General features: G+C 39.9%; 2 protein-coding genes across 2 annotated transcripts in view; one reads left to right on the plus strand and one right to left on the minus strand.

The window, feature by feature from the left end:
- The first annotated feature begins 2,209 nt into the window (after nucleotides 1-2,209).
- LOC119797420 (prolactin-1-like) lies at nucleotides 2,210-4,274 on the plus strand. The gene is made up of 5 exons (XM_038306483.1): nucleotides 2,210-2,297; nucleotides 3,054-3,166; nucleotides 3,301-3,378; nucleotides 3,476-3,658; nucleotides 3,744-4,274. The coding sequence occupies exons 1-5, from the start codon at nucleotides 2,210-2,212 to the stop codon at nucleotides 3,933-3,935; spliced, it is 654 nt and encodes a 217-aa protein (XP_038162411.1). The 3' UTR covers nucleotides 3,936-4,274.
- Nucleotides 4,275-8,699: 4,425 nt separating this feature from the next.
- The window catches only part of LOC119797425 (putative C-type lectin domain family 20 member A), a 56,937-nt gene continuing 43,248 nt past the window's right edge, over nucleotides 8,700-22,388 (minus strand). The window contains exons 2-3 of the mRNA XM_038306490.1: nucleotides 10,301-10,572; nucleotides 8,700-10,221 (exon numbers count right to left, since the gene is read on the minus strand). Of these exons, the coding sequence (XP_038162418.1) occupies nucleotides 10,042-10,221; nucleotides 10,301-10,572 (452 nt within the window). The 3' untranslated portion in view covers nucleotides 8,700-10,041. The remainder of the gene's footprint in view (nucleotides 10,222-10,300; nucleotides 10,573-22,388) is intronic.

Genomic DNA, 22,388 nt, shown 5'->3' on the forward strand with positions numbered 1-22,388 from the left:
GGGTTCACTGGAAAATCTGCAGGAGTAGAGGCCAGGTCAGTGACTTAAAAACTGGGCCCTTCGACATAATATCGAGGGGAGTTTTAATAAGAGGGAGGCCGAAATGCAAAATACACTTTTGCTTTGAGATCAAGCTGCACAACATTTTTTGTCAGCCTTGAAGTCTTTGTTCCTGGGCTCCAATGGCTAATCCAATACTTGGAATTTGTTGGGCTTTTTCCGCCTTGAAGCGTGCATGCACATTTCAAAATTTTATCTCATCTCACCTTTGATTTCAACAACTGCAGCCAGCTTGCGTTCCATTGCATCCAGCTTACGGCTGAGATCATGTTCCGGCTCGTTCACAGCATGGACTTTGGCCAGCAGCCCCGTCATCGCCCAAACCCCTTCTCTGCCTTGTTGTGCTGGAGATTTCTTCTTGTTAATAGAGAGTTATTTTCCCACCATCACTGCATGCATGCTAAGTATGAGGGATTACTGTAGAGTAGATGGCACAATGCCAGCAAACATCTAATGTTGCAACATGCTTATTCATTCATGCAAAGTTAATGACTGGACGCAATCAGCTGGTTTTCCTTATATAGAAAACTTCTTAGAAATCTGGCTGAATAATGTCATTTAAATGCCTCTGTACAGTGCCTTTAGATGATATTTGTTCTCAGTTGTACTTTAAAAATGAAATTAATGTATTAGCCCATTTTAAGGTCAAATAAAAGAGCAATTGAAATTATGTTAATTAAAAAAAATCTAGATCTCAGATGTTGTCAGAAGCCAAGGAGAATAGATGGGTAGATAGAAGAGATTTAAAAGCTGTCTGTTCCCCAAAAAAGGCAGCTCATTCCACAATGAGCAAAGAACCTATCAAAGATTAGCTTTAGTTTTCGGGATGGTCTGCTGACCTGAGAGTGGAAGGATGTAAAACGATGAAACAGCAAAGGGGGGCAGAGCTGGGAAGACCATGTAATATTTCAAAAACCAATGAGAGGAATTTGAAATTACTCCTAAAATGTACTTTTACTAGTGCAGCTTGGCTAAAAGATAGTAATTTATGCTCTTGCTCTTCCTCCACTTAAAAGATGGAAGGACTGAACCCTGTATAAAGTCCATTTTAGCAATTTGACAAGTGGTAATGAAAGAGTGGATTACTTCCTCGTAGTTCTCATAATAAAAAATGACTAAACTTTAGCCGGTTGCCTTGTTTTCACCTCTCCTCTAATGCAGGGATCAAATTTAAGGGTGCATGTTGTCCTGTCTAACAAGGCACAGGATACATTTGACCCACACCCAGTAATTTGCCAGTAGTCTTACGCCATACATCTACAAGTGACCCATGCCAGCAGATAAAAGTAAACTTAAAAACAGACACGTTAAAGATAATGATAAAACATTCTTATAAATATAAATCATTTAAAATTTTCCACTACAACACCAGTGGCTCACAACTCTTAACAAAAAACAATGACTGGTATTTTATAAAAAGGTTTGACTATGAGCAAAATTGAAGAGATCCCTGTAAGCATTTTTTTATTGAGAGAATATTTTTTTTCTCCCCTTTACTTTTTAAAAGGAAGCCAATTTGAGAAGCCACACAGATCTTACTGCTGAGGAGCAACACAATGATTGAGTCAGCTGCAAATTTGATAACGTGGCATCTGAAGTGATAGCTGTTATTTGTAAATGACACAAAAATGGAGGAAATGACAAAACCCTCAGGAGTAGCGATGGTCATGATTTCAATTAACTGTAGCCATTTCTACATGCGTCTATTTCTTCTTCTTCTATTTTTTAAATGTATATCTTTCCCCTGGTAAATCTGACAAACTAAGTTTAAGTGACGCACGGTTCATGGAGAGACCAGGTGGTCATCAATGACGTTCGCATCAAATTTGTAAAACCCTCTAAAACGCAGACTGAAAAGTGTTGTTTTTATTAATCAATTCAATCAAGATGAAGAAGGACCTTTTTCCACTGCCATATACGCACACACACACACACACACACACACCCACCCACAAACAACCCCCCGGCCCCCTCTCACACACACATTTCTACCTGCACCTTTACGCACCCTACTGCATCCATTCAAATATCCTCCACCATGTTTCTCATTATAAACCAGTCTAAGCAAGTTGTAGACAATTAGCCCAGAATCATCCTGCTGTTGCATAGCCAAAGTATCAGAAATTAGGACCTATAAAATGGAAGCAAAATGGAGCAAGAAAAGAAAAAGGCAACACGCTCAAACAGGAGGAACAAAATGGCTCAGAAAAGAATCATTGGAGGCAAACCCATCACAGGTGAGATGGTTACCAACATCTTCTGTCATTGACAATTAACAAAATATAGATTTAAACAATAATGAATCAATATATATGTGCACATCTAAACATTAATTGGTGAAAATATCAAAGTTTTGTTTTAATTTGTAAAACCTCAAAGGATTTTCGCTTGTGAAATAGTGCTAGCCACTAGATGTGTTTTTTTATTCTGATACAGACACTTTTATTGCACATTATATTACACCTTTTTGTGTTTTGCCTTTTTATAAAGTGTATAAAGTATACCGAACCCAGGTTAGCTGGTCAATAAAGTGAGATTGCAGCCTGCACTTTGCTGTACAGTAGGTGGCCTTCTAGCTATGATTTTAAAACATAATTAATCTTCAAAACTAAAGACTGGGTTACCAGCCTTTAGTTTTATTTCCACACTATTACTCTATGTGCTTTTCTGAATCAGAAAATGTTGTATCATGTCAAAATCTTCTTTCTCTAGTGTAAAACATTCATACAGCTAGTTGACTAAAAATATACAGAAACAGGTGGGCAGGGGAGTTCAGCTCTCCTCTATTAAAAGGGCTACAAACTGTAGGAATAATATGACAACAGAGTTTTGTGACTTGAAATGTGTTTCTCTTTTATGGTTGTGTACTTTAAAACTTGTATTTGACCCATACTTAATGATAAGTATTGACAAGTACCAAAAATCAAACCATACTCAGAGCTCTGTGTCTGAAAAGCTGTTTCCTCTCTTGCTTCTTCATGCCTCCTGCTCAGTGCTGTACCTGATAGTGATGTGCAGAGCTGTTACAATCAATGACCTGCTGGACCGAGCCTCACAGCGCTCAGACAAAATGCACTCACTGAGCACGCTGCTCACACAGGAGATGGTGAGATCTTTATGCTACTTGCTTAAACCAGTGAGATCACCAGATGTCGTTTTGCCTGAGAGAAAATAGAGTGTGCTAGTTTGGAAAGATATTTTCCCCTGGTCATGGTCCCATTAATCCTTTTCTGCCACTAGGGTTCTCTCTTCCCTGCTGATTGCCACACATCTGCACTACAAACCCCCAATGACAAAGTGCAAACTTTGCAAGCATCGGTGAGTTAGTCCCCTTTTTCTAACCTCACTAATTTAGACTGTCCTTTAAACAGCCTTTTAATTTTTTTCTTGTTCAATATTTTGTTTTCTTCTCCAGGAATCAGCTCTAATGTCTCTGGCCCGCTCCCTGCTCCATGCCTGGGCTGATCCACTGGTGATCCTGTCTAACAATGCCGTCACACTGCCTCACCCAGCAAAAAGCAGCATATCGAGTAAAATCAATGAGCTGATGGAGCACTCAAGGACCCTGGCGGATGGCCTGGATATACTGTCAGGCAAGGTGGGCAAAGCAGAGATGAGTTCCTCACCTGTTGTTATTTTAAGTGCCCTAATTTTGTACATTAATGGTCTCCATCAATTTTTAGATGGGTTCCGATGCTCAGGCCATCTCTCCTCTGCCGTACACTGGAGGGACTGACCTAGGTCAGGACCGGGTGACCATACTAAACAAGTTCAATTTCCTCTTGTCCTGCCTTCGACGTGACTCACACAAGATCGACAGCTTCTTGAAGGTTCTTCGCTGTCGCGCAGTGAAGTCGCAGCCTGAGTTGTGCTAAAGCCAGCATGGCTCTGTGGGGAGTTCTGCTTGTGCTGCCGACCTGCTTAGAACCAACACATCCTAATTGGTGATTAGAGTGTTTTTAGATGATTGGAGGGGGTGATACACAATGCAGAAGGTCAAAACATGAACTGCCTAAATTTATTTTTCTGGGGAAACCCTTGGGATTTAACAATAAAATCGTCTAAGTCACTACTGCCTTTTTCGAGAGTAATATTTCCAGCTTGTCTGGCATTAGAAATTGTACAGCATATATATGCTTGATAGCTTCTATAATTTTACTTTTTCCTCTGAATTAGTTCTCCCCTCAAGCTTCCTAACATCAGCTCTGCTGAAGCAGACAAGAAATCAGGGTTCTTTTTCTTCTTCGGCCGGCACAATAGATTTATTTCCACATTCGACATAGTGCCTGTGACTGCATTATTTCAGTAAAATGTTTATCAATAAATATTTGGTCTTGTTTTATGAAAATTTGTCTCTGATAAATCGAAAATCTATAATGCCTTATTCTTAGAAAGTCTAATTTGGTAAAGAACCATAAGTCTTTCTTGATTATAACACTGAAATAAGTCTTAAAATTAGGTCAATTCATTGGTGGCCTAGTGGTTAGAGCATTTCGTTTGGGTCTCGAAGGTTGTGAGTTTTAGTCCCACACATTCTGGTGCCACACAATGGCAACCCACTGCTCCACGAGGGGATTTGTTAAATACAGAGTTAATTTCGTTGCTCTGTACCTGTGACAGTGTAATGACAATAGAAAAGTAAAAAAAAGAAAAAAAATCCTAACCACAGAGGGCAAAGTGACAACATGCTGGAAGCACACAAATGTTACTAAAGCACAAATACACCAAACACAGAGAAGCACCACATAACAGAAGTGCTCCAGATCATAGGGGGGAGTCTCTCTACACCAGTCCATAAACAGATCCACTGAAAAAAGGATGATGACAGAAAATGGAATTTACCATTGAACCTTTTCTCTAAACACTAAAGGTACAACCTACTTCACTGCATAGTTGTACTTCCATCCCATATATATATAACATCTTAAAATCCCTCATCAGAAGCTATGCCTGGAGGAAAGCGGAACCTGCAGGGCTCATGGTTGATTGACAGCGGCAAACTGGCATTTACAGCACAGCAAACATGGCGACCATTGCAATCCCAATGATGATTGTTTTGATACCGTGCTGTTGTATGAGGTACTAGATTTTGTCCAATTTTATTGCATTTTCTCTCATCATGATTAAGTTTCTCCTCAAAATGAGTTTTTATTAAAACAGTTATTAGGTAATGTCACTAACACAAAACTAGAGTAATTATCAGCCCCTAAACGAACCTAAAGATAACTTGCTGTCACAATATATTTTGGTTTTGTTGCACATTAATGTATTTGCAGTGCATTTGTGTTTCTCATCTGCGGTAGTTACTGACTATGCTTTTAGCTAAGTAAATGTTTACAGAGGCCCAAACTAAGCATAATAATAATATAGATGTTTTATCCTTGAATAGACAATAGACAATACGGATTAGCGCACTGCGGTCCGGATCCGGACCCACCTGCTGGCTAATCTGGATCAACCGTGTCATTTAGAAATTACCAGACGTTGTCCGACGCTAGTGTCTAATTTCACTTGTGCCTCCTGTTTGCAGGGTAAAGCCCTCCAAAGCGTCCGGCACCAGGCTGCACGTGATACAAATTAGCCAATGAGCTGGGAAAGAAAAGTGAAATGGTGTGAAGGCAATCCCTCACACCAAGCATGCTTCTAGCGACAGTGGAGAGGAAAAACTCCCTTTTACAGGAAGAAACCTCCAGCAGAACCAGGCTCAGGGTGAGCGGCCATCTGCTGAGGCCGACTGGGGTTCAAGGAGACAGAAGCAGAGATACAAAAGGCAACTGTAAAAGCCCCATCTAGGAAACACACAGCCAGGCAGATGAGCTCCCAGCCAGCTCCCATGTAAGAGGATGAAGAGAGCACATCCAGCCTGTCAGTCAGAGAAACAGGACTACACTGAAAAACAGGCTGATCTCCAACATCAATAAAAAAAAGGTGTTGATGGCAGCAGCACAGCTGATATTTCTCTCCAGGATGGTTTCACAGCCAATCAGGAACAGACAAAGTGAAGCTACCATGAGAAAAAGCAGAGAGAGCATAACGTTAGACACTGAACCAATAGACTCTGCAGAATGGGAAAATGGAGATCCAATGATGCAGAATGATGAAAAAGGAGTCCTTATGTCCTCCAGAAGTCTAAAGCTATAGCAGCATAACTAAAGAGATAGCTCAGGATAACCTGAGCCACTCTAACTTTAAGCTTTATCAAAAAGGAACGTTTTAAGCCTAGCCTTAAAAGTAGACAGGGTGTCTGCCTCACAAACTAAAACTGGTAGTTGGTTCCACAGGAGAGGAGTCTGATAACTAAAAGATCTGCCTTCCATTCTATTTTTAGAAATTCTAGGAACCACTAGTAAACCTGCAGATTGAGAGCAAGGTGCTCTGTTAGGAACAATCAGATATAAGATGGAGCTTGGCCATTTAAGGCTTTATATGTGAGAATGAGAATCAAGAATAAAAAAAGAATAGAATTTAAATTCTATTCTTGATTTAACAGGAAGCCACTGAATAAAAGTTAGGATAGGAGAGATATGATCTCTCTTTTTAATTTTCATCAGAACTCTTAATGCTGAAGGCTTTTTACTACACTTTGTGGACTTCTACAGGTGCTGGTCATAAAATTAGAATATCATGAAAAAGTAGATTGATTTCAGTAATTCCATTTAAAAAGTGAAACTTGTATATTATATTCATACATTACATACAAACTCATATATTTCAGATGTTTATTTTGTTTAATTTTGATGATTACAAATGACAACAAATGAAAATCTCAAATTCATCATATCAGAAAATTAGAATATTGTGAAAAGGTTCAAAATTGATGGCCCCTGGTGCCACACTCTAATCAGCTAATTAACTCAAACCACCTGCAAAAGCCTTTAAATGGTCTTTTAGTCTAGTTCTATAGGCTACACAATCATGGGGAAGACTGCTGACTTGACAGTTGTCCAAAAGACGACCATCGACACCTTGCACAAGGAGGGCAAGACACAAAAGGTCATCGCTAAAGAGGCTGGCTGTTCACAGAGCTCAGTGTCCAAGCACATTAATAGAGAGGCGAAGGGAAGGAAAAGATGTGGTCGAAAAAAGTGTACAAGCAAGAGAGATAACCGCACCCTGGAGAGGATTGTGAAACAAAACCCATTCAAAAATGTGGGGGAGATTCAGAAAGAGTGGACTGCAGCTGGAGTGAGTGCTTCAAGAACCACCACACACAGACGTATGAAAGACATGGGTTTCTGCTGTCGCATTCCTTGTGTCAAGCCACTCTTGAACCACAGACAGCGTCAGAAGCGTCTTGCCTGGGCTAAAGAGAAACAGGACTGGACTGCTGGTGAGTGGTCCAAAGTCATGTTCTCTGATGAAAGTAAATTTTGCATTTCCTTTGGAAATCAAGGTCCCAGAGTCTGGAGGAAAAGAAGAGAGGCACTTCCACCACGTTGCTTGAAGTCCAGTGTAAAGTTTCCACAGTCAGTGATGGTTTGGGGTGCCATGTCATCTGCTGGTGTTGGTCCATTGTGTTTTCTGAGGTCCAGGGTCAACGCAGCCACATACCAGGAAGTTTTAGAGCACTTCATGCTTCCTGCAGCTGACCAACTTTTTGGAGATGCAGATTTCATTTTCCAACAGGACTTGGCACCTGCACACAGTGCCAAAGCTACCAGTACCTGGTTGAAGGACCATGGTATCCCTGTTCTTAATTGGCCAGCAAACTCTCCTGACCTTAACCCCATAGAAAATCTATGGGGTATTGTGAAGAAGAAGATGCAATACACCAGACCCAACAATTCAGAAGAGCTAAAAGCCACTATTAGAGCAACCTGGGCTATCATAACACCTGAGCAGTGCCACAGACTGATCGACTCCATGCCACGCCGCATTGCTGCAGTAATACAGGCCAAAGGAGGCCCAACTAAATACTGAGTGCTGTACATGCTCATACTTTTCATGTTCATACTTTTCAGTTGGCCAACATTTCTATAAATCCTTTGTTTTTATTGGTCTTCAGTAATATTCTAATTTTCTGATATGATGAATTTGAGATTTTCATTTGTTGTCATTTGTAATCATCAAAATTAAACAAAATAAACATCTGAAATATATGAGTTTGTATGTAATGTATGAATATAATATACAAGTTTCACTTTTTAAATGGAATTACTGAAATCAATCTACTTTTTCATGATATTCTAATTTTATGACCAGCACCTGTAGATAGTAAAGAATTACAATATCCAGTCTTGAAGTAACAAATGCATGGACTAGTTTCTCAGCGTCACTGCTCAACAGGATAACTTATTCATTTGTGTCTAATTTTTGCAATATTGTGCAGATAAAAGAAGGGAATTGTAGATACCTGTTTGATTTGAGATTTAAATGACAGGTCCAGAATCAAAAATAACACAAAAAATGTTTCCTTTATAATCTGAAATTTATTTAACCCCATCCAAATGAAGTGACTGACTATTCAGTTTCTTTTTCAGAGATTCTGATCCAAAGACTCTTACTTAAGAGTAATCCAGGTTTTTATGTCTTCAAGACATATCTGTAATCTATGTAAGGGATCAGTTTCCTCTAGATTTATAGACAGATATAGCAAATATAAACACAGTAATAAAATAAAACACAGAAACATAATTTCATCTAGTTAAATTTACTTTTTAATTCAATAATGTCTGGGTTACCACAAAGCTAGAAGCTGAAGCCACAACAATTATACAAGAAACAAGAGAATGCCAGTGGTTTATGAGATCTATAATGGAAAGAAAAAAAATACAGAATAGTAAAAGGTTGATATGTCAAAAAGGACGAAAAAGAAATAAATTAAAAACTATTAAATTTGTCAAGAAAATATTGTGTTTAAACTGCTTTTTGGCTGTCAAAATCTTTTCTTGTTATGTTGTTTTTTTTCTAAGTAATTTTCCCCTTTGAACTAAATCAGGTCTTCAATGAACAGGCATGTGATTTTTTCCCCGAAGTTACCATGGCTACTATCATCGTTAAGAATTAATCCATCTTCATGGTACCGGTCTCAGGCATCTGTCATCCCACATTTTGACAGGAGTTTCTAACATATTGAGCTCCCACACTGTGACAGGTTTAAGCCCTGTCTTATTTTTAAACTTGAACTGCATGAGTCATGCTTTAGAAAAAGGGTTTCGAGTACAGCTCTGTTCAAAGCTCCACATGGAGCTGCATTAATGAAAGTTAGTTGGTTGTTAGACAGCTACAGAGATGACTGAGTCTTTTAAACTATCAGGGCAAATTGTTAAACCCTTTTTAGGACAAGAAAAAGCAGGGATTATTTTATCTAAAAAAATATATAAAAAAAATCTTGTTTCATCTCAACCCTGTAATATTTTTTCTTACGAGAAGAAATTCATTATTCCCATTGAGCTGTACAGATTAGGATCAGATAATGTTAGAATATGTTCTCATTTTAACTCATCTCAGTTATTTAATGTTTTGTGTTTATGTCTCTCTAATTTACGTTACAAGTTCTGTACCCTGTCACTTTCTGTTTATGCGCATGTTGTACTGCTGCTGTCCACTTGGGGGCAATGAGAGCGAGTTCTTGTGTGTGTGAGCACCACTGTGGAAACAGAAGAAGTTTTTGGATAACTGGAAAGTAGCTATAAAAATTAGCAATGCTATCTAACAAAAGAAGTTTGGTTCATTGGAAATATGAGTAATGAACAGGAAACCTCAACAGATTAGACCAGCTATTCAGTCGTCAAGCAAAGATAATTGAAAAATAATTTTCAAATTAAATTTCAGGGTGCTACTTTGGGAAGGTACTAAAGTTTGTTATGACAGTGATTTATATAGAAATGTTTGAAGGGAGTAACTCTGAATTTTCAAGATTTTCTACTGAAAAAAGTGAGAAGATTTAAATTTAAGAAATGTTATCTATAAAAGTTGCTTTGCACGATTAATAATTTCTAGGTTTTAAAGAAAATATTGTTAACTTGAAGTAGTTTGAGATTAATAGTAACAGAAAAAGTTTCTTTTCTGGCTGCAGTCTCCGGTCCTAAAGGATGTCCCGTTCTTGTCCAGAACGCCACACCTGTTAACTGGGCATCTACCAGGGTTCTGGGCGTCCAGCATAGATTCTCCACCCACCCAGAACCACTCATCACCTAGGTAACGTAGTCCTGTCCAAATCTATGAAGGTAAAGCAGAGAGATTAACACACAAAATCAACTAGTCAACAACAGAATTGCATCAGAGAAAAACAGCCCACCTCATCAGTAGTAGCATTTTGGGCTAGCTCTTGTGCATAGCTGAGGTCATGTTCAGTGAGCAGGGTGGCCAGGTTAAATCTGTTTACACTGTCAAGAGCTCTGCAGTGTTCTAATGCCTCCTCCCATGTCTTATTCTCCTTCACCAGAACAAGATACTCATCATAACATATGACGATATATTTCTTGTTGCACTCCCAATCTCTCCATTTCCCCTCATCCTGCGGTTTATACTTTGTTTTATAGCCGCAGAAATGATTACCATTATCTGGATCTAGAGAACATGAGAAATTTTTTTTTTTATTACAATAAACTTCTGAACCAATGGAAAAATAATGTCATCAGTGATGTATAAATAATTGTTGTAAACATTTACATAGCTAAAATGTTTGGATACATCCGTAAAAACTTTATTAATAAGACTGTTAAAACAGACCTTTGATTAAAACCACATAACATCCTGCAGATGATAATCCTAGGGTGACCAAACGTCCGTATTTCCCGGGACATATCCGTATTTCACGTCCTGCCCCGGGCGTCCCGGGTTTTTTTTTAGAAAGTGAGGAAATGTCCTGATTTCACTGCGCACGACGCTCCGTGTGACGTACTCCCTGAGCCGCGTCAGTGCAGGCAGCCCTGTTAAAAACAGATTTATGAACCTGTCTACCAATATAATGATGCCAGAGAAAATCTTTTTCAGGATCTGTAGAAGCTCTGCAGTCTGATTTTCTGTTCAATGAGAAAATAACAGATGTGTGTTAATTTTAATTTTTAACTCTTAGTAATGGTCCACTGAGAAGCCCAGCTTTTTCAACTTATATAAATGTAAACTCTGTTGCCATTTTTAGCTGGAAAACGGATTTTTTCGGTTGCATCTAAAATTTTTTTAACCAACCCGTCTCCTAACTTTTACTGAAACATATATCGAAGTAGCTGCTGGTTATAATTCACTGAGGGCTGCTGTGTCTCTCCTCCTTGTAGTAGCCACTCTGTACACAGTGAGTAGTGATCCAAAATAATATTATGTCCCACAGGACCAGATCCAATGATATTTCACCAAGAGGTGGGACCAAGAAGAAAGCAGCGGGAAAGCGAGGAAAAAACATGGACTGAAAATGCTCTGAACACAGACAGCAGCACCCAACCCCAGTTACCAACTTACCTTCACTCCAGACAACTTCCACTGCACAATGTCAACAGGTGCCCCTTCAGAGACTGCAGACCTAATTGGTCCAGACTGGACGGTCCCGCTCAAAGTGTCAGTTTGAAATTCAAACCTCCAATCAGCTGCTCTGGACGCCCGACCCAGCCCGCTCTCGTCTTTGGCCCAGTGAATATTTTATTTCCATTATTACTACCTTACTTACAAATTATTTGAAATATAGTTCATTCTCACTGTATGTGCACTGAGGATTCATGTTTCTTAACCACATTTTTTTTTCTTTTTTCTGTATGATTTCTGTACAGTACTGACATGCATCCTTAATGAATTTGCATTAATCTCTAAAGATAATACTGAAACGGTTGGTTGTCTAGTTATGTTGACTTTTATTATTTTATTAATAAATCTGAAAACTTGGAATTTAAAAGTGCATTATTTTCTGTCTTGTTTTCTTGTAAGTTACAAGGTAATGAACTTACAGTAATATAATACAATAATTACAATGCAGAATTTGAAATGTAGTATGTCCAGTAAAATCAAAATACTCATGCAAGTAACTCTATTTATGAGATTTCATTTAGCTTCTCTTATCCATGTTCGGGAAACTTAAATGAGACTTATTTAATATCATTTAGAGATCTCTTCTTTTGATCAGAGTAAGACACACTCTGGTTGTTTATTCTGAGGTCACTATGAGAAAACTGAGACATATTTGAGAAGAATAATGAGATCTTGGGAGTCATAGCTGAGTTTTCTTTGAGTTCTTTCTTTGATCTCATGGTCTCATGTTTAGGAGGCTGAAATTAGACATATTTCAGATCATATAGAGATCTCTTGTTTTGATCAAACATGAGATTATATGTGATTGTTTCTCCTGAGTTGAATTTGAGAAGCAGGAGAAAAAACATTTGGTCTCACCTTAGTATCAAAAATAGCCCATTTGTGTCTAGGAGAAATGAAAGAAACAACAACGAGATCTCTTCTTGGATTTTGCTTTCCTATGGGCAGGGTTCATACAGGAATGAGTGACTCTAATTTAATGCTATTTTAATGCTATTAGAAATGATTTTAATGCCATCAACAAGAACCATGTACACAAGTTATTAGTGTACATGAAATATGAAGGAGCTGTAAGCACAGATCCATGACTCCTGTATGTATGTAAACACACACACACATATACGTATATATATATCCTCTAGCTTTTTCTCCACCTGGAGCTTCCTTTCCGAACATACGGCTTTATGATCAGTTCCACGCAAATTAATAGCGATATAATATATCTGACGAAATTGTTTTTATAAGCATTTTTTATTAAAGAATTATAAATACTTCGATAAACATATTTAAATAATTTTAGTGGCAATTAAGGCCTTGATAAAAAAATAAATAAATGAATGAATTGTAATTATTTTTAATGATCCGCGGAAACCCTGGTTCATCGCGCGCATGCTCTCTACGATCTCCAAGAAACTCAGGGCGGAGCGTCTGGAGCCACATCGGAGGATGTATGCTTTGCTTTGTGCAGGCGGTCTGGAGCGGAGTATGTGGGATTTCTGCCTTCCCGCAGGCTGCAGCGGGATGTACTTGGGATTTCGGGGTAAAACGATGGCGACTCTGCAGTCGAACAACACGAACTCAAAGAAGAGATGCTAGCGGTAAATATATGTTCGATTACTGCCTGCTAAGCTAAAAGCAGCCTAGCCTAAGCTACGGCTAATAGCAGCCTAGCCTAAAGCTACGGCTAATAGCAGCCTAGCCGAAAGCTATGGCTAATAACAGCCTAGCCTAAAGCTACGGCTAATAGTAGCCTTGCAAGAACAAGCTTTATTAAAGTGTATTTTTTGTGATTCACAGGAAGCAGTATGCCGTCTTCACAACTCGGAGACTAATTGCAGGCGCTATGAACCGGAGCAAGGGTAAGATTTAAAGAATATGCTTTCATTCTGCGGTAAAAGGAAATGGATACGGATAGATACCGATCATAGCTGTACATTTTGTTTTCACAGACCTCCTATTTGCTCGGAGCCATATCAGCAAGTCCAGATTTGCATGATGTTGATAAAGACGACATTATGTGTAAGTGACTTGTTTTAATGTTTTCTCCTTCCTTGTTACTGTGACTTGCGTTTGATTTTTTATTCATACCACTCTCATTTAATTGTTTTTCAGCTGCCTGTAAGATGTATTTTGAGACGGTACGCAGGAGCTTCAGATATACGCAGCCAGCAAACATGTTGCGTGCAGAGGCTGCCAAGCAATCTGCTCGGAGTCGGGCTAGAAGAAAGAGGGTAAGACTTTATTTGGTGACTATTTTTCAGGTGCATTGATAGATGTGTTGTATCCATACGCAGTGCGCTGATTCATTGTTTTTTTTTTTCAGCTGCTGAAAGCGAGGCAGAGTGTGCTAGCAGATGAGGAAGTGGAACTCTGGAAGTCCGCCACCGTCGACCTCATGTCCGACGAAGAAGATGGCGTCGTCGGATGTGTCTCTGGATGGATTGTACGGTCGCCGCCATTTCGTAGGCCGGATCTCACTGAACTATGTGTTAAGCTGCAGTCCCGGTTAGAAGCGATGCCGAAGTACAGGGCCACGCACAGTAGGCGTCTGCACATCGGACCTGCCTCGGAGGGAATGCTGCCAGTTACCTCCAACCCCGAGGAAGCAAACGGACCGTTCACGGACTTGTAATTTTTAGATACACATGTGTTTGGATACGCGTTGTATATAGTTGTGTGTGTTTTAATAAAGCTCTTTCTTTGCATAAACAGCTTCCTGGCAAATGTTCATTTCCTGTATAAATTCATTCACGTCCTTGATGGTAGCCTAATAATTGTGTAGTAGTGTAGGATAACATAAATACACAACATATGAATGAATAAATATATGAATGAATAAATATATGAATGAATAAATATATATATATATATGTAAATGTATATGTAAATATATATATATGCCAACCAATCACCAGCGACTTTACTTGTTTAAAAAGAAGTGGTTCCGTCCAATACTCAGTAAGAAAAATAAGGCCTGGCGTGGCCACGTGTGGTTTTGCTGCCAATCACGAGCGATTTCACTTGTATGAGAATAGTGGTTTCAGCCAATACTGAGTAGGTTATTCAAGCCAGACCTGGCCAGCCGCGCAGGTTTGCAGCATTCATATGCTAATTAGGGCCATTAGTACAGCTGATCGCTCTCCACATACGTCAGAGTCCGTTTCCGACAATTTGTGGCACGACAAACGCGGACAAGCGCGGGTTGCAAATTGTCGGAAACTGACGAAAATCAGGGAGATCTGCGGGAGTTTACGGAGACGAAAATCTCACTTTTCATGCAGTGGAGGACACAGGATCTCTTTTTCTGTGCCTGCTCTCCCTTGCCCATCAAGCTGGGAACCAAGGCTCAGGGGGGACCCAGATCTCTAGAATCATCAAGGATGGGTCATTGTGGTAACCAAACTGCTGCAAAACAGACCCTTTTTCTCTTGAGTTTCAGAACTTATAGAGCCAAACTAGAGAGAAGGCCTACCCTATCTTGATGAACGACTGAGACAAAGAGGACCTCTGCTGTGTGCCAGTGGGACAGAGAGAGAGCCTGCCCTGCTGTGGCCTGCCTGCTAAACTCCAGCTGGATGGAAACTTAACCTACCAAATGGATATAGACAAAAAGGTATAATGGCAAAATTAGGGACAGAACAAACAACATGTCTTTTGATGATGTTAAACATTTCATGTGTTGCTACACGTGACGATGCTAACGGGATGGCTCCCATGCTACGCTATGCTAACGGAATATGTTCTGAGCTGTTGTTGAATGTTAACAAGCTTTATTTTACTAAGGGCTTAAACACTGATATAACATTAGTGTTCATGTGTTCCTCATATGCTTATTACATTTCCATTACCAAGTATGACCAAGAATCATTTAGTGGAATCCTGATGTCTATTCGTTGCTGGCTATTTCAGAGGGTAGAGGATTATTAACTAAAGATTATTGGTTTGTGATTAAGCAAAATATTTAAAAGAACATTATTTGGCCAAATCATGTTTTATTCACTTCATGGATTTGCATTGTGAATTGGTCTGAAAACATTCCAATTTCTTTAAATTAGTGGAAAGCTAATTTGATCATATCCCAAATTCTTCCAGATAAACTTGGATTTCAACACAAGATCCATTTTAAACTGTAGTATGCTTCCTCTTTGTACATAGAAGTTTAGTTGAGTTTTACTAGTCTTTTAAACTTAAATATGTTTGACGTGGAGCTGAATGATTTTTGTTAATAAACTCTTATATTTTGATCGGAAGTTGTGGTGAATTTATTCCATGTATGTGTAGAATTAACTGTTTGACCATGATAAGTGCTCGAATCCCTCTTTCTTTTATTGTTCTAACACACAGCTTGTAGGGTGTGTGTTCATAAACAGTATAAAACAGCTGAAATAATATCTGATTTAATAAGATATTTTACCACCCCTACCGGGGAAGGCAATAAACATTTTAAAGTATCAGAAACATAAATTCCCAGCTGGCTGGGAATAGAATATAATATAAAATCCCAACATTAATGTGAAATCCTACCTGGATTGGCATTTAACATTAATATCACAATAACATAGTCGAAAAATTGGTTTTCAATTCATATAGTGGCATCTGGCTTTTTTTTTTCAAAGGTTACTTTATACTTTTAGTAGTTTTTGGAGCAGATACTTTTTCACTTTTATTTGAGTAAAGAGGTCAAGTTGATACTTCAACTTTTCCAGAGTGTCTTTAAACTGCAGTATATAGACTTCTACTTAAATAACAAATGTGTGTACTTTTATAACTAACGAGTTTAGTTGAGTTTCACTAGTTTTAGTTTTATTAGGGATACGCTGAACTTTCTATGTATTTGTTAAATTTTGGGCATATGTAGAGTGTATTCATAATTAGTCCAGAGCATATGTCCAATGACAGCCTACGGCCGTGGGCATGAGCCCTGGGAGGATTTATCACACTCACCGTAACCCTCACCCTGAGCCTTAACACTCCTGCATCAGCAGGTAAATCAGGGGGTTTTGAGTTTAACCTTTGTACCCCGTAATAATTTATCATAATCCATCCATCCATCCATCCATCCATCCATCCATCCATCCATCCATCCATCCATCCATCCATCCATCCATCCATCCATCCATCCATCCATCCATCCATCCAGACTGCAGTCTAAGCAGAGATGCCCAGACTTCTTGATCCACACACACCTCCTCCACCTGCTCTGGGGGGACCCCAAGGCGACACCAGGCAATCTCAGTCCCTCCAGCGTGTCCTGGGCCTTCCGTGAGTTGCCTCCCTCCTCACAATGTTTAGGCATTGGGAAGAGGGAGGCAACCAGTAGGCATCCTTAACAGATGACCGAGCCACCTGTATTAATGATCTTATCTTTTCGGTCATTACCCAGATCTCAGGACCATAGCTGAGAGTAGGAAAGTAGATCGCACCTCGTTCTCACGCACCTCGCTCTTTTAGCTGGTCAAACTTCACGAGTTGTTTTCCGCAATTCCGATCACACAAACAAAATAAGCCGGTCTCCTGTCTGCGGCACTGTCTGCAGTCACCTACAATTTGGAAGAGGTGCAGCAGAGTGTCTGCGGAGGGGGCAGGGACGTCTTTTTGTTCACTGCGAAACCTACGCTGACTACCTATTTTTGAAGTATAACTCAGCTTTCAGTGTGAGCAGCCATCTGCCGAGGGTGACTGGGGTTTAAGGAGAAGGAAGCAATGCTGAGCAGTCTAGCTAGACTGAGATAATTAATGGCATTTGTTCTTACCTAAAGTAAGCAAAATATAAAGTACACCCTTTATTTTATATTTTAGTCAAAATGATTGGCCCACTGGTTGGAAAAAAGTAAATGCATGAGCAATATTAAAGCCCAAATTACAGAATAATAACTCCACAGCTTAGTTCCCATCTTCCCATTTAAAAAAATCCCATCCAAGTGAAGGCCTAAGAAAGACTGCGCTTCCTGTAGAAACTCGTCTATCACTGTGAGGTTTGGCTCATTCACACTACGGGACTGCCCTAAAGTGCAAAAAAATGATTAGGTCTTCAGAAAATATAATTGGAACCAACCTTCCCTTCTTCCGAGACATAAACAGGTCTAGAGGCAAGAGAGACAGGTCTCTTTAGACCAGTACATTAAACTATTTAAACTTTTATTGCATGCGCAATCATGGCCAAATAAAACTTGTCCTTATTCTTACTGTGAACTGAGAACACATCTCTCACCTTACTGTTGAGAATTGGCCCATCCCTTCTGCTTTTGAAAGGCAAATGATCTAATTCTTAGTTCAAAGGGAGAACATTCAAATGCATCTTTGAGGCAAAAATGGCATTCAAATATGTTAACAAACGGATGTATTGCTTATCACAACCATTGTGTTTTTCTCACACTATTTGTGTTTGTACTTATATAGACAAACCACAAACCAATGAAAAAACTGCTGGTATACCAAAATTATTACCTCACAAGAAATAAAAAGGACATGCTCCTGGGGTATTTTATCCATCTATCCATTTTTCATCAAGCTTATCACTGGGGATATGAGGAGTGCTGTATGAACAGACTTTGATAAATTGGGTTTAATTCATGCAGAAGGAATTATTGCTGATTAAACTACAAGATACTAGAAAGTATTAAAGGAATTCACCAGAATCAGAATTAGTTTTATTTGCCTGTATAGTTGTACATAAGCAAAAAGACTCTAATTCTAATTCGACTGGATTATACAATACAGAATTACTGTATTTAAATATCTAAACCTGCTGTTCAACAAACTAGTTATAGCTGACAATCCAGTGGATAATGAAAATATTTTTACATTCTTGCACAAATTTTCAGGCTTCAGGATCCTCAAAACAAACTATTGTTATTTAGTGAATTATTGGGATTGGGCGTATTGTCTATAACAGAAGAAGGAATGAAAATCTAGTTGAATAAAAAAAATTGTTTTAAAAAAGCAGTCTAGAAGGCAATCACCTATGCCCATCGCTAATAAGTTTAATGACTAAAGATGCAATTTTTCAATATTTCTCTCTCTGTCATGTTCCATAGGCACAGTAAATAAAGCTTACATATGTGTGAATAAATATATTAATTAATTTGACAATTTAGAGACTATTTGAGCGTACAGACACTAACTGTGTCTAAACCTTTTTAGTCAGCTAATTTGAAGACATATTTGATCCTCCATTACCAATCATTTTTAATGGGAAGCCATCCAAAAATGACAGGAAGTTCAGAAGCCAAAATAGCTAAAGACAATGCAAGGTAAGGTCAGTTTGTTTTGTATTACATTTAGAATAAAGTTTATTGAGCAAGAAACAACAAAAATGCCAATGCGTGTTGTCTGAACAGAGGATAGACCTTTTAGCTCTCGTGTATAAAGTGATTTCAGTTATCAAAGAGTGCTTTCTGTCCATTAGCTAAGGTATGATGTGTACAGTTTAAAGCCTCGGAAGAAGTAGAAACAACAGTGAGTTTGGACAGTCAAATTTGTGCAAACTCTTCTTTGGTCGTGACATAGAGCAAGTCACACACATAATCTGGATGGACGGAAGGACAAATGGATGGATGACAGAAAGACAGAAATACATACAATGTGCAACATCATGCCTGAAGTCAAACTACCTGATAAAAATGAAAACATAAAACTGGCATACCAACTCGGATAGCTTGATGAATGCAAGCACGGATTTTGTACACAAACAAGAGACAGATGAGACAGTAACAGACATACGTCCTCCAGCAGCTTAATGAAGGGACACTATGCTTTCCATAAGAAAATGGTTTACTTAAACATCAAGCAAAAGCCAACAAACACTCAAAACAACTGTTTTAAAATGGCCAAAGTATAACAAAAATGACTGGGCCACACCATATCAAGCAATTAGCTCTGTAACTGCATTAGTTGAAGCACCATCTCGGAAGTTCCAATGTTTGGCGCATTATTAAGTGCAAGTATAAGCCAGTGCCATAGGCATACATTTCTGAAGTACGCAACAGGAACTTGAGATGGGCACAGCTGTGTTCAGAGCATTTTCAGTCAATGTTTTTTTTCTCTCTCTCCCACTGTCACCAAGTCCTGCCAACTGGTGTAACATTACACCATATAACATCACTAGATCTGTCCGGAGCCCTGCAGGTAATTCTCCCAACCCTAACACCTTTGGATGTGTTACTTTGAGAAATTAGGGCACATAAGCATATGTACTTTCTGCAGAGGATGAGGAGAGCCCAACTGTCCCCATCCTCACAACCTTAATGTTTTTTGGACATGCCCTTAAGGGGAATGTCCCTAGTGGAAAGCCATTCCTTCTGGCCGGGGATGAATGTAGGAGCGACCCTCCTCCTACGGTCAGCCCACCTGCGGTTCTGTTTAGCAGTGCGTCCGAGTGCCACTTCAGTCCTGCTCCAGATTGCCTTGCAGCGGCGAATGTGGTGCTCAACAGAGGGGACGGCTATATCAGCCTCCTCAGCGGAAAAAAGGGAAGACTGATAACCCAGAGAGGCTTCGAACGGGGAGAGTCCAGAGGCAGAAGAGATATGGTTGTTGTGGGCATATTCGACCCAAGGGAGAAACTGACTCCAATCGTTGTGGTTCGAAGCAGAAAGGCATCTCAGACTGGACTCCAACTCCTGGTTCATGTGCTGAACTTGACCATTGGACTGAGGATGATAGCCAGAAGTGAGTGAGACCTTGGCCCCAAGGGCTGAACAATAACCCTTCCAAACCTATGATATGAACTGGGGACCTCGATCAGAGAGGATGTCTTGGGGGATTCCATGAAGGCGGAAAACGTGCTTCACCAGGAGTTGGGCTTTTTGCAGTGCTGTCGGAAGCTTCAATGGAACAAGATGGCAGGCCTTGGAGAAACAGTCAATATTGGTTAAAATGGTGATCATATCCTTTGAGGTGGTGCAGTCCAGTGACAAAGTCTATTGCAGTATGAAACCAGGGTCTCTTGGGAATGGGCAATGGTTGAAGCAACCGACAGGGGGCTGGTGTTAAGACTTGTTATGAACGCAGGTCGGGCAGGCCAACACAAACTCCTTAACGTCCTTTAGTAAGGAGGGCCACCAAAAACGTTGACTAATGAGAGCCCCAGTACCACTGATACCTGGATGGGCATAGAACTTGGAAGTGTGGAGCCAGTTAATTACCTGAGAATAAATGGGTGAGGGTACAAAAACTCTGTTGGTGGGTCCAGAACCAGGATCAGGCTCCAACTGCTGAGCCTGTTTGATGAGGTCCTCAATCTCCCAGGTTTTTATGATCAGTCCAAACCTGAACAGGGTGTGTAGCTCCTTCCAGCTAGTGTCTCCATTCCTCAAGAGCTAGCTTAATGGCTAATAGCTCACGGTCTCCAACATCGTACTATCTCTCTGCTGGGGAAAGTGTGCAAGAGAAGAAGGCAGAATCAGAAGCGTCAATTTCCACCACAAACTGTTTAGAGCGATCAGGCTGAATGAGCACAGGAACATTGGCAAAAAGATCATAGAAATTAACGAAACCCAGACAACGTTGAAGCTGTTTCCGGGTCTCAGGCGTGGGCCAATCCAGAACAGCTTTATTCTTCTCCTCAGTGGGTCTTACCTGTACGCCCTCTAGGATGAATCCAATGAAGGAAACAGAAGGTTTATTGAACTCACATTTCTCAGCTTTGACAAAAAGGTTGTTCTCTAGGAGACACTGTAATAATTGGCGGACATGGATCCTGTGTTCAGAGAGATTCTTAGAAAAAATAAGGATATTATCAATATAAACAAAGACAAAGGCGTTCAGAAAATCTCTCAGGACATCATTCACTAGGGCCTGGAAACAAGCTGGAACGTTAGTTAGACCAAAAGGCATCACTAGGTATTAAAAATTTCCTATTGGAGTTTTGAAGGCGGTTTTCGATTCGTCTTCCTCCCTTATTCAAAGAAGATAATAGGCATTTCTGAGATCCAGTTAGTGAAAACAGTGGCGCTTTGAACAGGTTCAAAAGCAGATGACAAAATAGGCAAAGGATATTTGTTCTTGACAGTAATTTGATTCAAACCTCTGTTGTCAATACAGGGTCTAAGAGAACCATCTTTCTTTTCCACAAAGAGAATCCCGCTCCAAGAGGTGATGAAGAAGGAGGGATAATTCCTGTTGCCAGGGAATCCTTGATATATTTTTCCATAGCTTCCCTTTCTGGCTTGGAGATATTGAACAGACGACTGCTGGGCAGAGAGGCTTCAGGTAGTAGGTCAATGGCACAATAATATGGTCTGTGGGGCGGCAGAGAACAGGCTTTAGATCTGCTAAATACCTGAGAGAGATCATGGTAGTCAGCTGGAACGGAGGAGATATCAGGTGGGTCTGCCTCACCAAACCCAGGTGGTTGGAACCCTGGGGGAACAGCAGATCTGAGACAACAAGAGTGACAGTTAACAGACCAAAAATCAATATGTCTGTTTGTCCAATTAATTGTGGGGTTATGAAACTGGAGCCACTCAAACCGTAAAATTAAGGCTGAGTTAGCTGTGCGAAAAAAGTAGAAGGAGATGATTTCCAAATGATTTCCAGATACCGTCAGCTGAATGGGGTGTGTCTGGTGGGTTATCTGGGGCAGGTTTCTGCCGTCCAGAGCAAAAACTCGAAGTGGGTTCTGCAGAGGTATGATTTCAATACCCATCTGCTGAGCAAAGGCAGAGTCAATCAGGTTTTGTTCACAACCAGAGTCTTTGAGAGCAGATAGGGAGAAAGACTTTGATTAACAGAGATGCTGGCAAAAGTAGACAAGGTGCAGTGGGAGAAATCTTCTGGTCCGCCAGTAGCCTCGTTTCTACTGGTGGACCCTGGCTTTTACCAAAAGGGGACACGAAGCAACAAAATGACCCGCTTCTCCACAATAA

The sequence above is a fragment of the Cyprinodon tularosa genome, unplaced genomic scaffold (assembly GCF_016077235.1).
Source record: "Cyprinodon tularosa strain WSP-4 unplaced genomic scaffold, ASM1607723v1 ctg582, whole genome shotgun sequence".
NCBI lineage: Eukaryota > Metazoa > Chordata > Actinopteri > Cyprinodontiformes > Cyprinodontidae > Cyprinodon > Cyprinodon tularosa.